The sequence below is a fragment of the Bison bison genome, unplaced genomic scaffold, assembly GCF_000754665.1.
Source record: "Bison bison bison isolate TAMUID 2011002044 unplaced genomic scaffold, Bison_UMD1.0 scf7180017864145, whole genome shotgun sequence".
Classification (NCBI taxonomy): Eukaryota; Metazoa; Chordata; class Mammalia; order Artiodactyla; family Bovidae; genus Bison; species Bison bison.
Window position 1 is genome coordinate 3,351,231 of NW_011494717.1, and position 18,789 is coordinate 3,370,019.

The window sequence follows — 18,789 nt, forward strand, 5'->3', positions numbered from 1 at the left end:
GGGGTGGGGGGGGGAGCGGTATGGGGAAGAGCTGGCATCTGACGCTAAAGTCAATTTAAAATTAACACAGTATTCTGGAAGACTAACATTTCAGGAAGCTGATCTATACTACAAAATGTAGGAATTCAGAGGAGAGGTCAAGAGCCAGGGAGTTGTGACGTTCACAGTGAGATGACCCATGAATAGTTTGATCTATGAATAAAGAAAAGAGAACCAAATCCCATACTAACTACAGAACCAGAGTATCTACTCTGTATGCACAAGAGTAATTTTGTTTCTCAAATTCTGCAATAACTACCTTGTGTCTTGACCATATGTATCAGTTAAAAGCCAAAAATAGGACATGGATAAAAATAGAAATGACCTCTTAACTGTCACCCACTTCTGCAAATAAAAACAATTTAGCATGCCTGCAGATGTTCATGAATGTGGAAAGAATTTCCACTTATAAGAGAAACTTATCCTTTGCTACTCAACAGGAGTGAGACTTCAAAGGGCCTGTTTCTAACACCTATAAGGTAATACTTCTGAGGATGGACTGAAGGGCAGCTACTAAAACTTGAACAAATATTTAGTAAAAATGTTTTAAGAGATAATTTCTATGTCCTGCTATTGCTCTGGTATAATGTTATATACATACCCTGACCAATACTTGTGATTGAATTAATACGTGGATACATAACATTCCCATTCATGACTGTGTAGACTGAATATTTGTGTCCCCTAAAATTTTTGTGCTGAACAACTGCATGCCCACAGTGTGATGGTATTTGGAAATGGGGACTTTGGGAGGTAACTAGGGTTAGAGGAGGTTACAAGGGTGGGGCCCTCATAAAGGGATTGGTGCCTTATTAGAAGAGATACCAGAGAGCTTGTTGGCTGGCTCTCACTCTTGCTTTCTCATCCTTCCTCTCATTCTCTCTCCCTCCCTCCCTCCCTGCCCCTCTGTCATGTGAGGACAAAAAGAGAAGGTGGTCACCTGAAAGCCAGGGAGAGGGCTCTCATTAGACCACAGTTATGCTGAAATTCTAATTTTGGACTTACAGTCTCCAGACTATGAGAAAATAAACTCCTGCTATTTAAGCTACCTAAGTTTATGGGTTTTGTTATGGGAGTTGAACTAATACAATGAAAAAAGTATAATGCAAATATTAAAATAATTAAAAAACTCTAGTATTTGTTTTATTAAGAGATTTTATTTTTTGAATGGTTTAGAGTTGTAGAAAATGTAAGCAGATTAGCCCAGAGAGTTCCCATATTACCTATCCCTTCATCCTCCCCTACCACACATGGTTTCCTCTGTCATTAGATGCTTGATAAGTACAAGAAGATGCTCACACCATAGAAGAAGCATACCAGAAACAGGGGCAAACTAGGCAATGAAGCCAGAGCCACCTCTCTCCCAGTTCAGATTAACAAAGCGGTGCCCTTAGGAATAGGCTTCCCAGATAGCTCAGTGGTAAAGAATCTGCCTGCCAATGCAGGAGATGTGGGTTCAATCCCTGGGTGGGGAAGATCTCCTGGAGGAGGAAATGGTTATCGACTCCAGTATTCCTGCCTGAAAATTTCCATGGCCAGAGAGGCCTAGCTTGCTCTATACAGTCCCTGGGTTCACAACGATGGAGTGCACACACACCCTTAGGGAATGCCCACAGAGAAACTGTTTATCTTGTTTCTAGTCATTTTTTTTTTTTTTTTTAGAGAGTGAACGTGCTAGAATACTCATGAATTAAAAGCAGGTAATTTGTAGCTCTCTGATCTACTTCCTCCATTTAAGGCTTCCAGCAATCTACCACACAGTTCTACCCTCAGCTTTCAAGGCTCCTCCGAATCTGGCCCTGCTCAGCCCTCAAGTACCTACTGAATCTCTCTTCCTGCCCCCATGTTAATCCTTCTGCCTGTTACACCTCTACACACACCTCCACCCCTCAAATTCAAATTCTACTCAACTCTTTTACTCTCTCCTTTGTTTACTCTTTAAGTATCCACATGATCACAGGCCAGGGGATATCACTTAGTCACTCTACAAATGTGGGAATGAGAGCTTCTCTAGAGTAAGAACCATGGCTAAGGACCATGTCTTGTAACACTTCCCCATTCCTCTTAATACAATCCTGCAACTACAGTACATGACTGATAAATATATAGTTGATTACTAGTTGGTAAACAGAGATGGAAAGTCCTAGACAAACTGTTTAATTTGCCCAAACTTTAAAAAAATTACCTGCAGAATAACTAAAATGACCCCTCAAATCCTAAAATTACCAGAATGTGGCATCATGGGTGTAATGCCACAAGCAGAGGTTTCCACTGGTGTAACTCTTAACCTCAGCAGGCTTTCTAGAAATATGAACACCCATTCACCGTAAAAGAAAGCAAATGTTAATGAAGACATACCTTCTGAGCTTTTAAGAATCTTCTTGCCTCTGGGGGCTAAGGCATGCCCAGCATGACTGATAATCCAAACTGGAAAGCGTCTTTTTGTTGCAGAATACAAAGCCTTTGCAAATGGCACATACATGGCAGAAAAACCTGGGTTACCTATGAAAAGAAACACAGACTTTTAGATTAACCAAAACAATAAACTTACACAAGATAAAATACAGACTGAAAAAGAAAGGCATCTCCTTATACTTTCCCATACAAATTTAGTAACAATTACCTGTACAACTCAATTTTCATATCCTTTGAGAAGGGGACGACAGAGGATGAGATGGCTGGATGGCATCACTGACTCGATGGATGTGAGTCTGAGTGAACTCCGGGAGTTGGTGATGGACAGGGAGGCCTGGTGTGCTGCGATTCGTGGGGTCGCAAAGAGTTGAACACGACTGAGCGACTGATCTGATCTGATCTGATCTGATACCTTAAGTCTGGGAATTATCATTTAGAAAATTTTTCCTACTGCTCTGTTCTCCAGTGGCTTCAAATAAACTCATCCTCCATGTTCCTCTACTTAATAAGTGGAACCACCAATCATAAACCAAGTTCTAACAGCACAGGTCTTTCTTGGTTCCTCCCTGCTCTTTACATCCAATTCACCAAGAGGTCCTGTTGACTTTGCTTCCAAAATACACCTCAATTTTGTCCAATTCTGTTAGTGTTACCACTTCCCACTGTGTTTCTCACAACAGCCTCCTAAAGGCTCTTCTATCTACTCGTGTCCCCCTGGAATCTATGCTTCAGGGTACTTGGATAGATTTCTCTAAACCTCAAATAGAATCAGAGCAGCACCCTACTTAAACATCTGAGTGTCTTTGCATCGCCTAAAATCATTAATACTGCCTGTAAGCCCCTTCAACATTTGCCTGTGAGCAGTTACCAAGCTGCATAAAAACCAATCAGTGTCAGAATCATTCACAACGAGAATGTTAAAGAGTCTACTGAGTGTTTTCTGGTCTTTTATCACAAGTACTTATATTGTAAAGAGATGTATGATTTGATCTCTGGAGGGAAAGACCACCAACTAATATACATAGATTTTTCTTGTGTATGTACAGAACGTATTTTTGACATGGGTTTGCTATAAAGAAACAGAATAAGTAATTAAAAAAAAAAAACAGTCAATCTGATACATCCTTTAGGGGCAAAAGAGTGAAATGGGGTTTTCATCTAACAATCATCATCTGTACAATGCCTTTGTAAATACTAGACCATTTCCATCAATATCTGTCCACTCAATGTATCTATTTCTTCATGCTACTAGGTTTTCTCCTCTTTGCAATTACATGACAGGGTTTTGCTGCACTGATGTAACCTCTGTCATCCTTGTCAAATTTTACTGATTTCTTCTTCATTATATGTTTTAGTTTCCTACATAAGCAGTGTAGCAAAGTGGTTAAGGGTATAGACTCTGGAGCCAGATTAACTGCGATGATATCCTGGCTTTGCCACTGGCCAACTGTGTGACCTCTGGCAAGTTATTTAACCTCTCTGGGCCTTGGTGTCCTTGCCCATAAAGTGAGGATAAGAAGCATACTACCTCATGTGAGAACTAAATGAACTAAAATGTGTAAAGTCCTTAAACACTGCTCAATACATTGTTCGCTGTATGTTAGGTATTCAAATTCATCATCAGTGTCCAGCCATGATAGTAACATATGATGGCCTTATCATGGCTACTGTTGCATTCTAACCTAGTGACTCAAGTTCCAAATTCCTTTTTGTGATGGTGCTAGTGTCATCTTTGTGTTCTTACTGTCTGCTGTGCAGCAAGAGGAGAAAGAAGGGAAGAGGGGTGTATCTGAACAGAGTTACTGTAACATCAATGTTGGATGTGATGACACTGTTTCATGTTTTATTCTTGTTTTATGTTTAAATCTTCAGTAAGGTTGGAATATTTTTGAATGTAAAGTACAAAGTAGCAATCTGACTTCCTTCCAAGTGAATGGCAGTGTCCCAAGATCATTTATTACATAACTCATTCCTTCTACATAGACTTGAAATGTCTTCTGATCCAATACTGAATTCTTACATTCATTCAGTGAGTCAGTACAGCTGCTCAGCTGCGTCTGACTCTTGCAACCCCATAGACTGTAGCACGCCAGGCTTCCCTGTACATCACCAACTCCTGGAGCTTGCTCAAACTTATGTCCATAGAGTCGGTGATGCCATCCAACCATCTCATCCTCTGTGATCCCCTCCTCCTCCTGCCTTCAATTTTTCCCAGCATCAGGGTCTTTTCCAATGAGTCAGTTCTTTGCATCAGGTGGCCAAAGTATTGGAGTTTCAGCTTCAGCATCAGTCCTTCCAATGAATATTCAGGACTGATTTCCTTTAGGATGGACTGGTTGAACCTCCTTGCAGCCCAAGGGACTCTCAAGAGTCTTCTCCAACACCACAGTTCAAAAACATCAATTCTTCGGTGCTCAGCTTTCTTTATGGTCCAACTCAACATCCACACATGACTATTGGAAAAACCATAGCTTTGACTAGAAAGACCTTTGTCAGCAAAGTGATATTTCGGCATTTTAATATTACATTCATTAGCTAATTCTAATTTCAAATAATTTCACTTATTTTTTCACTTTCTTCTCTGCCAGCACCATATTGTCTTGATTACCACATTGGGTTTTTTTTTTTTTTTAATGTTTCAGTAACTGGTAGGTCCTTAGAATTGTATTCACCAGTTTAAATTGTTAAAACTTTTCTTGGAATTCTGATTGAATTTTATCTCATTTATATACAAACAGAAATATTTTATATTTTCTACATTACTGAGTATAACCTTCGAGAAGTGTCATGTATAATATTCAAATATTTTATGTCTTTCAGAAAGCAAAGTTTTGGACTTCCCTGACAGTCCAGTGATTAAGACTTAACCGTTTAATACAGAAGGTGCAAGTTCAACCCCTGGTCAGGGAGCTAAGATCCCACATGCCTTGCAGCCAAAAAAACCAAAATATAAAACAGAAGTAGTATTGTAACAAATTCAATAAACACTTTGAAAATGGTCCACATCAAAAAAGTCTTAAAAAAACAAACAAAGCAAAGCTTTATAGGTTTCTTCACAGGGCAAGACAATAATAATAATCAACATTTTAAAGTGCTATAACTATTTACATGGCAGGCAGTATTTAAGCGTTTTACATACATAACTCATTTAGTACTATTATTATCTCAAGGTTATGGGATGTAGGTAACTGAAGTCGAGAGGTTAAATAGCTTGCCCAAGGTGTTACTGGTGCTATCACACAGATGATAAATGCTCAGATAAATAAATATCTGAAAATTGAAAGAACATACAGAAGAAAATAATACTGATATTTAAAAAGAACATAAAATTACCTAGTCTAGGACCTTCTGCATACCTTGTTTTAGTTAATCTCACAACAGCTCTATAAAGCAGCTGACATTATCATTAAGGGTAATGAATGGACAGTCATTATTATTTTTATTACTACTACTATTATCACTACAATTATTATTACTTTTTAAATTTTCTGAGAATGTTAAACAGGTTTAACTTTAAGGAAAATCCAAAAATACAACTACATGATTTAGACACAATAGTCGCAATGACGGGATAGATAATACCAGAATGAATAAGTAGTAATAACTGAACTACTAGAAAACAATTTTTTCTCCCTATCTCCAGGTTTAAGTCTGAGTTCTTCCTTTAATGACTGTAAGATCTTAAGCAAATCCCCTTAATCTTTCTAATTTACTATTTTATCTCCAGCAAGTAAGTGATAATGCCAACCACTCCATGTCCATTCATTCTATTCAGTACATAGCTTCTTTTTTGTATATTCTTTTATAGTTATTTTTTGTAATTTATATTCTAGTAGGCAAATATATTCATATAACTAAACAGGAAAATAGCTCGAGTATGATAACTTCTATGAGGGAATAAATAGGATCATATGACAGAGGAGATTAGGATGGCCTGAGAAAAATGTCTGAGGAGGTGGCATTTAGCTAAAACTCAAAACATGAGAAGAAATTCACCATGTAAAGATTTGATGAAAAGAATACTAGAATGTAGGAATAGGTGCAAAGGCCCTCAAGCAATAAAGAACTTGGCTCCTAAAGAGTACACAATGGCCAGTAACAAAGATCCAACTTAGAGATGGAGGTAGAAAATATAATGTAAAATGTTTAAATGTCATTGCATACTTCACCACTTAAATGTTATGGCTTATGTTACACTTTATGAACCATGAACTAAACTTCCTGGTTAGGAAACCACAGAGAAAATTAAAAGGGTCTTGTTTATACAACTAAAATCAGATGTGTGTGTGTGTGTCTGTGTGTATCCATCTCCAGGTGTAAGAATGCTCAAAAACATTCCAATACAGAAATGAAAGTCATAAATTTTATCAAAGGATATCAAAATGTGTTATAAACACCGGCTTGAACATACACAGTGAAATGCCTGAGCAACGTATAAGAGAGGCTGTGGTGATTATCTCTAGACTCCAATTGCCAAAAAAACCTTAACACTGCAGTTGTAGACTTATGCCTTCTATTAATAGTTAACCTTGTAGGGGACAAAAACCACCATATATCAAGTTAATGTGGTATAGCATCTAGAGAACGTTGTCATGTGGACAGAACTTTGGGCTTTGAGTTTTCCATAAAGTCTTGTCTTCTCCAACTCCAATCTGTGTACTCACAACACAGAACATGCCACATGATTCCACTATCCCCATATGACCACTTGAGAACTATAATGATTCAATATATTCTATGTGAACACCCACACTGTCTCCTTTTGCTTATTTCACTACTTAAAGTCCAAGTATGTTAGTAGCAGAAATTCTACAACAAAAGTTCATTGGAAAAGATGAAACTAAATTAAAAGCTCCTCAGTCTGTGGATTCCAATAAAAAATTCCTCATTATCATCATTACTAACTTAAAAGTCATGGACAAATTTTGCTATGTGTGTAAGCAAAGTGATTTAAAATAAAAGGTTTATGTTAGTCTATCTGAGATGGACTAAACATGAGGTCTATAGAGGCTTAAAATCTTTGAAAAACTGTCATCCTAATTCTCCCCACAGTACAAATAGACAGCCCCCAGATAAAAGACAATTCTGAACTCCACAAATTAAAGAGCAGCACCAGTCTACAGCCTGCACAAAGTCCAAGGAAAAGGGCCAAGGGTGGCAAGGAGAATAGAAGGGTAAATATAAAAGAACACCAGGAAATGAAACGATATGAAAATGATCAAAGACTAGAAAACGGTGAGACAATTAAGAAACAAATGTTTTAAGCTTCCCTTTTTCCAGTGTCTTCAATGAATGCTCCTTCTATCTTTTCACCATATCTTAAACCTGGCTCTCTCTAAACGGCCTCTCTTCCTTTCAGTTCTGACTCTTTGCAACCCCCACAGACTGCAGCATGCCAGGCCTCTCTGTCCATCACCAACTCTCGGAGTTTACTCAAACCCATGTCCATTGAGTCAGTGATGCCATCCAAACCATCTCATCTTCTGTTGTACCCTTCTCCTCCTGCCCTCAATCTTTCCCAGCATCAGGGTCTTTTCCTTTTTTTTTGGGGGGGGGGTCTTTTCCAATGAGTCAGTTCTTTGCATCAGGTGGCCAAAGTATTGGAGTTTCAGCTTCAGCATCAGTCCTTCCAATGAATATTCAGGACTGATTTCATTTAAGATGGACTGCTTGGATCTCCTTGCAGTCCAAGGGACTCTCAAGAGTCTTCTCCAACACCACAGTTCAAAGGCATCAATTCTTTAGTGCTCAGCTTTCTTTATACTCTAACTCTCACATTCGTACATGACCACTGGAAAAACCATAGCCTTGACTAGATGGACCTTTGTTGGCCATGTCTCTGCTTTTTAATATGCTGTCTAGGTTGGTCATAACTTTTCTTCCAAGGAATAAGTGTCTTCTACTTTCATGGCTGCAATCACCATCTGCAGTGATTTTGGAGCTCAGAAAAATAAAGTCTGTCACTGTTTCCACTGTTTCCGCATCTATTTCCCATGAAGTGATGGGACTAGATGCTATGATCTTCGTTTTCTGAATGTTGAGCTTAAGCCAACTTTTTCACTCTCCTCTTTCACTTTCATCAAGAGGCTCTTTAGTTCTTCACTTTCTGCCATAAGGGTGGTATTATCTGCCTATCTGAAGTTGTTGATATTTCTCCCAGCAATCTTGATTTCAGCTTGTGCTTCCTCCAGCCCAGCATTTATCATGATGTACTCTGCATATAAGTTAAATAAGCAGGGTGACAATATACAGCCTTGACATACCCCTTTCCCTATTTGGAACCAGTCTCTTGTTGCATGTCCAGTTCTAACTGTTGCTTCCTGACCTGCATATAGGTTTCTCAAGAGGCAGGTCAGGTGGTCTGGTATGCCCATCTCTTTCAGAATTTTCCACAGTTTGTTGTTATCCACACAGTCAAAGGCTTTGGCATAGTCAATAAAGCAGAAAGAGATGTTTTTCTGGAACTCTCTTGCTTTTTTGATGATCCGGCGGATGTTGGCAATTTGATCTGTGGTTCCTCTGCCTTTTCTAAAACCAGCTTGAACATCTGAAAGTTCACGGTTCATGTACTGTTGAAGACTAGCTTGGAGAATTTTGAGCATTACTTTATTAGCATGTGAAATGAGTGTAATTGTGTGGTAGTTTGAACATTCTTTAGCATTGCCTTTGAGATTGGAATAAAAAAAAAACAAAAACTGATCTTTCCCAGTCCTGTGGCCACTGCTGAGTCTTCCAAATTTGCTGGCATGTTGAGTGCAGCACTTTCACAGCATCATCTTTTAGGATTTGAAATAGCTCAACTGGAATTCCATCACCTCCACTAGCTTTGTTTGTAGTGATGCCTCCTAAGGTCCACTTGACTTCTCATTCCAGTATGTCTGGCTCTAGGTGAGTGATCACACCATTGTGGTTATCTGGGTCATGAAGATCTTTTTTGTATAGTTCTTCTGTGTATTCTTGCCATCTCTTCTTAATATCTTCTGCTTCTGTTAAGTCCATACCATTTCTGTCCTTTACTGTGCCCATCTTTGCATGAAATGTTCCCTCGGTATCTCTAATTTTCTTGAGGAGATCTCTAGTCTTTCCCATTCTATTGTTTTCCTCTATTTCTTTGCACTGATCACTGAAGAAGACTTTCTTATCTTCCTTGCTAGTCTTTGGAACTCTGCATTCAGATGGGTATATCTTTCCTTTTCTCCTTTGCCTTTAGCTTCTCTTCTTATCTCAGTTATTTGTAAGGTCTCCTCAGACAACCATTTTGCCTTTTTGCATTTCTTTTTTCTTGGGGATGGTCTTGATCCCTGCCTCCTGTACAATGTCATGAACTTCTGTCCATAGTTTTTCAGGCATTCTGTCTATTGGATTTAATCCCTTGAATCTATTTGTCACTTCCACTGTATAATTGTAAGGGATTTGATTTAGGTCATACCTGAATGGTCTAATGGTTTTCCCTACTTTCTTCAATTTAAGTCTGAATCTGGCAATAAGGAATTCATGATCTGAGCCATAGTCACCTCCTGGTCTTGTTTTTGCTGACTGTATAGAGCTTCTCCATCTCTGGCTGCAAAGAATATAAGCAATCTGATTTCGGTACTGACCATCTGGTGATGTCCACGTGTAGTAGAGACCTCACTATTCTCTAACACTTCCTACACCTCAATAACAGCAAAGGCTTTTGCAACACAGTATTCCTGACACCTCATACCAGTGAGTGAGTGAATGAACATCTCTGAGTGGTTAAGTATAGAGTAAGCTGTTTCTCCATTACTAGTTTATGCTACTGGAACAACCTCTCTTCCTCTAAGGTTGAAGCCATCTACTTCCATCCATCAACTTTTTAGTCACTCTAACACATTCCTTGAAAACCCTGACCCTTAAAAGAGATGTCAGTTTCACTTGTCATTCCAAAGACTTAAGTGATTTCAAAATCTGGGTGGACTAACTGAGCCAACACCTTTGTCCCATAATTCATTATCTTGATCATATTCAAAGAACTTCACCTATATCCGAAGTAAGCAACCAATTCAAGTAGCCTCAGCCTAGACCGGTGGTGTGCATAAACTAAAAGTTGATGCTCTGTGACAACTAGAGAGGTGGGGTGGGGAGGGAGGTCAGAGGGAGGTTTAAGAGGGAGAAGACATATGTATACCTATGGCTGATTCACGCTGATATATGACAGAAACCATTGCAATATTGAAAGCAATTATCCTCCAACTAAAAATTAAATTTAAAAAATCCACTAGAGGACTTCTTAAGAATTGTACCACTCCCAGAGTTTCTGGTTCATTAGGTTTAGGACAGGGCCCCCAAATTTGCATTTGTAACAAGTTATTAGATGATACTGTTGGTTCTGACAACTTTAAAAATCACAGGTTTGTGTCTCTTCATTACCCAGAAATGGTTTACATTCAAAGCATCCCAACTCTGATAGCCATTTTCCAGGTTGACCTTCGGCCCTTTTAGACTTCACTCCCAATATACCTGTATTTGATCACAGCCCTACTCAAAATCTACCTACTTGCTTTTGGTCAATAATTCCTTTCATCCCACATATTTGTGTCAGTCCAGCATATTTGCTATTTTTAATGCTGACCAATTTCCTCAAGGCCACAATCACCCTCTGCCATCCTTACTCCCCACAGATCACCTCAACTCTTAACAGAGAAAACAGAGGTCAAAAGGCAGGAACTACTTCATTTCCTCTGAACACACGTTCACACTTCTTCATTTCAGTAACCAACTTCACCTCCTTCATTCTAGCCTCAGAAAGATATCCCTTCTAAAGTCCAAGACAATATTTTTGATTATTTTTTCAATCCTACACTCTACCATGGTCTCAAATCTCTGCTTCATCAAAAGAACACTTCTTATGCCTATAATTTCAAACTCTCCCTCACTACAGGCCGAGTAAATGTATTTTTGATTTTAATAGAAAGCTGACATACTGCTTTTCAAAAATACTGTTACATTGTAGCAGAACACTGGAAGTTTATTTTCAGAAAAGGTTAAACCAAAGAGAGGTTCTGGATCAGAAATCATAGCCCAGCTGAGAACAAAAGCACTATACTGAGAAGAAACACTGAAATTCCAACCTCTTTTCCCTTGTTCAGCTCTAACACCAGCAGCCAGGCATCCATGCCTCAAATGGGATGCTAGGAAGAGTCCTTCCTGGGAAAAGTGAACAATTCAAAAAACAGGTACAGATACTGAAAGCTAGAAATCCTCCAGTGAATGCTAGGTCCCTATCAAATTACCTTAAGGTGAGGACAACGTAGGGTGACCAACCATTCTATTTTGCCCATCCTGTTGTCATGGTTTTAGTACTGAAAGTTGTGTGTCCTAGAAAACCCTTCAGACTAGGATGGTTGGCCATCTGTGGACAAGCTCCACCTCTGCATACAAACTTCCAATCAACTGCTTATGTCTTCCTCTTAAAAATGAAAGGGTAGTCAAGGATTATCAAACATTTGAGAAAAAACAAACACTAGTGGAAACAGAAAACAGAACGCAGCAACAACTAATAATGCAAGAAGCCAAAAAAAAAGGTTATGCACTGACAAAACATGAAACAGAAGAGTATGAAAAAAAGAAAGAACACAGAGCTTTGAGAATTGAAGTACAATTCCTGGTTTAAAAAATTTGGATTTCGGTCCACCGAAATCCAAATACAATGCATGGAAAACACCCACAGCTTGGGGCTTGGTTATAAAATTTCAGAATCTTAGAACAAAGAAAAGATCTAAAGTATTTTTTCCCAGCAGAGGGGGAGAACTTCACACATAAAAGATAAAAAAAATCAGAAAAATACCAAGACTTCTTAAAAACAGTTAAAACCATGGAAGACACTGAAAATTTACTCCAAGTTCTAAGGAAACTACCATCTCTAACCTAGAACTCTAAGACATTTTCTGACAGGCTAGACCATCTTTTCCATGCTACATGGGAAGATGAATACATGTAGCATGGGAAAGATGAATTCCCATGTACCTCTTCTCAGGAAGTTCCTAGCAGGTGTGGTCCACCGAAAACAGGGAAATAAACCAAGAAAAATATGGGATTGGGAAACAAGGAATCCAACCCAAGAGAAAAGTGAAAGGAGTCCTCAGGATGGCCTGTGTAGGAGGCCCAGAGAGCAACCAGTCTAGACTGGAGTGGAAGAACATAGAATTCTGGTCACAGTGCCAAAAAATGAACTAAAACAAAACAGAAAACTGATTACTCTGAATGTGAGAAGATTTTTTCACTTCTAGAGAATAATTTTTGGATAAATTACTGATTGAAACACAGACAACTAAGCAAATAAAAGAGACAATTATTAACATAGGGAAAACAAACAAAAATGTACAAGAAAAAAACTGTAACAATACTCCATAGGCCTAGCTGTGTACATGATATGTTGTGCTATAAAATGATACATATTTACAGTTTCATTTTTAATCTTTGAGCCTGATATATATATATATATATATTTTTTTTTTAAGCTCATAACTTTAAGAAGTGCAATAAAGTATCTTTCCCTATCATTCTATTGACACTGATTCAGCAAAGATCACATATCACCCATTTGACAAATCCCAGAATAAATGTTCTACCATAAACTTATAATCATCTTGAAATGAGACAGTAAAAATTATTTAGAAATACTTGATAAAGTTCTAATTATTCTAAGTATTGCTAAAGAAATTTTAAAGCAGGTTATAAAATGATATGTATGGTATACATCATGATTTTTAAAATGTGTATATTATATATATTATTAATGCACAGAAGATAAACAAAAAGTCAAGCCACTAAAGTATTAAGGGTGGTTATTATCAATGGTTTGAGTGATTCTATTTCCTTCCTCAAGGATTTTTATGTTTATCAAATTCTCTTTAAAATCAGAAATAGTCACATGTATCTGTATACATTCATCTTATCCAACTTTTTAAACTTACCAGGAATAATGAAAATAAGCAGCTTAGGCCTTGTGCCACTTTGATTATTAATGAGGTCAGTCCAGGGCCCACACTTTAGAACCTGGGTTTCAACTCCACAACATAAAATGAATTCCTCATGCACAGGAATTTCTTCCTTGATTTCTGAGTCCATTTCTAAATAAGGGGAGAAGAACAATATGAAGAGTCACTAAAATATAAAACTTTGAGCCAAAGGCAATATTCGAGAATAAAGAAGACAAAATTCAATATACCTAGAAGGAAATGCCACAAAGAGTTATGGGAAATACATGACTATTTAGCTACCCTAGATTTTTGGATTAAAAAAAAATTAAACCACAAGAGTACAGAGATAGAGGGACACGTCTGGTGAAATTAAAGACAATAGAGGAGTGTGAATCAAAACAAAAACCCCGCCACTCTCCTCTCCAGTCTAAACTGACAATATCCACGGCTAACTTTTATTTTCCCTCTGCTGGAATTCTCCTATAGCTAGATGCTCTACCAGTGAGACCTGGTGAAGTCTGATGAAGAAACAGAGGCTCTCGCTGCACTTGTACTCTCCCAGATAAGAAGGTAAAGAAGGACAGTGAACTCCTTGATGAGCTCTGAGTTATTCCTTTATTTTATATTTTTATGATATTAAAGCATTATATTATTCAATTATGAAATTGGTAGATAGAAAAAAACAGAATATCAGATAGCATCACAAACAATTTTCTGAATAACCATAAAACAATTTTCTGAATAATCAAGATACATGCAAAAATGCAGTCCCAAATTACTTCTATCAGCCCTCCAAATCTGCCTCTGCCTCTATCAATAGGACCATGTCCCAGACTTTCACTGGTCTTTCTAGCCTCCTCTTCAACTATCCTCCTTTCATTCAAAGCCCTCCAGAGTCTAGATTATAAATGCCCCTCATTTTTTCTCCTCTTACTGCTTTACCATTAACCTTGCACTCGGGTCTGTCTTGTCCCTGCAGTTCCTCAGTTGACTTCATGCTTTTCTGGTCCTAGAGCTTTGCCAATGTTTTACTCCCCAACCATTTTTCAGATGCTTTCCTCCTTGTACCAGTTATCAATGTATTGCCTCCAAATTCACTCTTCATTGCCTTCTCTGGACAAATGGATCAGAGTTTTTAAAATATTTTCCCTCTGCCAACTGACATGATGTTAACCTTGAAGAACGGGCTGGAAGAGAGACACTGCAGAAGAAGGGATTTTTCCCCCCTGGTTTCAGTATACTCTCCCAGGAGATTTCTCGAGGACTCATCCCTCCCACTTCCACGCTCAGGCTGTGAGGTCTCTCTAGAGCAGTGACTTCCAAGCGGACACAATTTTGTCCCCCAGAAGACATATGGCAAAAAATAAAAACAGTTTTTATTGTCACTTGGTATCAGGGGAGGTATTACTACCAGCATCTAGTGAGTAGAGGCCAGGGATACTGCTTAACACCCTACACCGCACATTACAGGCCCCCACAACAAAGAATCACTAGCCCAAAAGGTCAATAGTGGAAAACTGTCTGGAATGAAAATTTTTCACTTATGAAGTGGGGACTCCTTTTAAAATTATATTAAAATACGTTGACTGACTAAGTAAATAAAAGTATCATCTCACCTTTTCAATTGATTTTTGGTTCACTAATAAATGTCACTGTAGCCCAATCTCTAAAACTATCACAAAATACAATATATTTATAAAGGTCTTATGACATTTATAAAGTGTTAGAAACAATTAGATTTAACTGTTATACACAGTAAAAAATTAGAGTGCTGACAGAGAGGACACTGGCTAAATTTAAGATTTGCACCAGAAAGAGAATCCAAAGTTATTAACTATATTCAACTCATAAACACTTAATTTCAAAGTAAATGACATCGTAGGAGTTTAGCCACAGAATTAACAAGAAAGCAAGCAGTCTATGAAAACTGGAAAACAAGCAAAACACTAACAATAACTCTAAACACTTCAAGTAAAATACCACTGAGAAACCTGGAGTTAATGTACATATTGTAAAGCATCTTTTTATTTTACTTCACTCTTATGTTTCTGAATCTTACACAGCCAAATAAAAACAAAGTAAAGAAAAATTTTACTTTCTTCCTTACCTAAGAACCCAGGGTAATTCAATGCTGCAAACAATGGGCAGATTAACAGGAGACAATGTGTTCTAATATAAATTATTAAAGGTTGATGGCCTTGCCCTCAGGCATCACCTACAAGCAATTTTTAATGATCAATTTTGGCAAGCAGCAAGACTTACTCTGGATTAAAATCCAGGTACACAGTGTAGCTACAATCTGCACAATTTAGGTAAGCTTTACTCAGGTAAGCATAGGTGTTTATCTGCTTATATTAATTGGATTCTAACTTTATTTAGGTCAAAAGAAAGAAAAAGAAAACTATACACTAAGACCTCTCATATCTATACCTTAACAAAATATTAATAAATAGAATCTAGCAACACAGAAGATGAGTTATGTGGGATCTATTCCAGGTATATTTAACATTCAAAAGTCAATCAATGTAGTTTACCTATTAAGATACTAAAGAAAAAAAAAACACATATTCACATGAGTTAACTAAATGCACATCCTGTTACCCAACAATTGTATTACTGGGTATTTGTCCAAGAGGTATAAAAACATATTCACGCAAAAACATTCAAGCAAAGATTCACAGCAGTTCTATTTGTAATAGCCTATAACTGGACACTACAAAAAAGTGAATGGCTAAACCAACTATGGAGAAGGCAATGGCACCCCACTCCAGTACTCTTGCCTGGAAAGTACCATGGACGGAGGAGCCTGGTAGGCTGTAGTCCATGGGTTCGCTAAGAGTCGGACACAACTGAGCGACTTCCCTTTCACTTTTCACTTTCATGCATTGGAAAGGGAAATGGCAACCTACTCCAGTGTTCTTACCTGGAGAATCCCGGGCGGGGGAGCCTGGTAGGCTGCCGTCTATGAGGTCGCACAGAGTCGGACACTACTGAAGTGACTTAGCAGCAGCAGCAGCAAACCAATTATGATAAGCCATACCATAGAATACTACTCAGCAAGAAAAAGGAACAAACTATTGACTCACTCAACAGTTTGCATGGATCTCAAAGGACTCACACATCCTGTCTGGTGTGCAAAAAAAAAAAAAACCCAAACTCAAAGGTGAGAGATTACAGTAAACTTCCAGTGAAAGTGAAGTTGCTCAGTCTTGTCCGACTCTTTGTGACCCTGTGTACTGTAGCCCACCAGGCTCCTCCGTCCATGGGATTCTCCAGGCAAGAATACTGGAGTGGGTTGCCATTCCCTTCTTCAGGAGATCTTCCGACCGAGGGTTCGAACCCAGGTCTCCCACGCCGCAGGCAGACACTTGACTCTCTGAGCCACCAGGGAAACCCAAAACTTCCTGCTGGCTCAAACTGTAAAACGTCTGCCTACAATGCGGGAGACACGGGTTCAATCCCTGGGTCAGGAAGATCTCTTGGAGAAGGGAAAGGCAACCCACTCCAGTATTCTTGCCTCGTCCACCCCTCCACCCCAAAACATGGGCTCAAAGAAAACTCCCAGTACCCTGCAGCAAAGAACTTCAAGAGAGCTAGGAAATCGGTGCAGGGTGTGGACAGGTCATGCTTTAAGAGTTGACATTTACTGAGTGCTTATTACGTGCAAAGTACTGTTCCAAGTGTTACATGAAGTATCTCAGTTAAGAAAACAATCTTATCAAGTGGCTACTAATGTACCCCATTTTATACATTAGACAAAATGAGACACGGACTATTTCCGAAAAATTCCATGATGCATCACACGCGGTAGAGGCAACAAAAGTCACAACTGTTTTCCCGAAATGCTGCACTCTTTAAGTTCAAGGCAGCAAGTGCCATTCTGACCTTGGCGTCACGGAGAACTATTAGACCAACTAGAGTGAACCTCAAACAAAGGGTGGTGGCGGTTGTTCAGTCGCTAAGTCGTGTCCGACGCTGCGTCCCCATAGACTGCAGCACGCCAGGCTCAGAGGAGTGCCAAGTTCAGAGACTGGTGCAACATTCAGTTCTCAAGGATACCTGGTGTAGCAAATTTGAGAGAGGCGGCGGGAAGGCGGTTGATCCTGAGGAGAAACTTGATTCCAAACCAAAAGAGACCATCAATGGACAAGATGGGAAACTGACACCCAGGGCGACAAGACAGCTGACTCGCTCAGGGCTAGAGGCTTAAGTTGGTTCAAGAACTCAGACCTTTGGACTCCCTAGCCCAGACTTTGGCCACTTCTAGTCACTTGTTCCCAACCAGCCGCCCAAAGTCCGGGCCCCCTACTCCCCCAAAGGGGCCGCCATAAGACTCCCTACAGACAGGCTGCCCTTAGCGGTCCACACGGTACGTTCCCGCTGGGCCGGCAGCCAAAGGGGCTCCGGGCCCCCAAGCGGTCGCAGCACCATTATTCACGCTCCTACCGGCCGTCTGGCTAAGGGCGGCACAGGCTCTGCGAGAGCCATTAAGAGAAAGGGCTCTAGCTCCCGGGTGCCTGTCCCGCCGTCCTTCCTCCTACGAAGGCACCCCCAGAACGTGGGAGGACGCTCCTCACCTGTCCACCCGGAAGGCACCACCGTCTGCCAAAACCTCAGTTAGGCGTCACAGGGTCCAGAAGTCCCGCCCCCTCCGACGTAATAGAGCCGCGCCACGCGCCGCGCTGGGGAACCGGGCCCCTCCAGGTCTCGGGGTGTGGCGAGTTTTGCAAGATGCTTGACTCTGGCTTGGACCCGGTGGCCCGGATCCAGCGAAAGCGCCGGAAAACTTTATCTGTGCTGGAACTTTCTTTCCTCCTTCATTTGAATTTCACCTGCTTTTATTTTAATCATCCTTGATATACTTAAAGCTTCCCTTTCTCCAAGTCTTCCCCGTGTTTTCCTCTGCCCATGTTTCCTTTTCCTCCCTTACTGGTTGCATCTTTTTCTTTAGTTTGCCCACATTCACGGGAAAGTTGGGTCTCAGCTGACCTGTTTGTTAGCGTTAATATACCCAGCCTCTGCTAGTCGGCCCTGTAGCAAAATGATGAAGATCCCTATTTCAGAAATATTTTAAGCTGTGGACTGAAAAAAGGATGCACAACTTGAGAGTTGCCTGTTACGTTTATTTGGGGGCAAAATGAGGACTGCAGCTTGGGAGGCAGCGGCCTCAGATAGCTCTGAGAGACTGCTCCAAAGAGTCAGTAGTGGAAGGTCGATATATAAGATTTTGGTGAAGGGGGGAAGTTCAATACAATTAGGCACTCCTTTTTACAAGAGGTTTTCTGCTTGTCACGAGCCTCTTACTTCACCATGAAGGGATTTAGTGCTTTTTTAAGGGCTTGCCTGATAGCTCAGTTAAAGAATCCACCTACAATGCAGGAAGGAGATCCTG

At 39.6% G+C, this 18,789-nt stretch overlaps 1 protein-coding gene across 1 annotated transcript in view; it reads right to left on the bottom strand.

Annotated features, from left to right (window-relative positions):
• LOC104989017 (chromosome unknown open reading frame, human C2orf43) overlaps window positions 1–18,044 on the bottom strand; it is an 89,083-nt gene extending 71,039 nt beyond the window's left edge. The window contains exons 1-3 of the mRNA XM_010840536.1: window positions 17,975–18,044; window positions 13,392–13,547; window positions 2,398–2,541 (exon numbers count right to left, since the gene is read on the bottom strand). Coding sequence (XP_010838838.1) covers window positions 2,398–2,541; window positions 13,392–13,545 — 298 coding nt within the window. The 5' untranslated portion in view covers window positions 13,546–13,547; window positions 17,975–18,044. The remainder of the gene's footprint in view (window positions 1–2,397; window positions 2,542–13,391; window positions 13,548–17,974) is intronic.
• Between the last annotated feature and the right edge of the window lie 745 nt (window positions 18,045–18,789).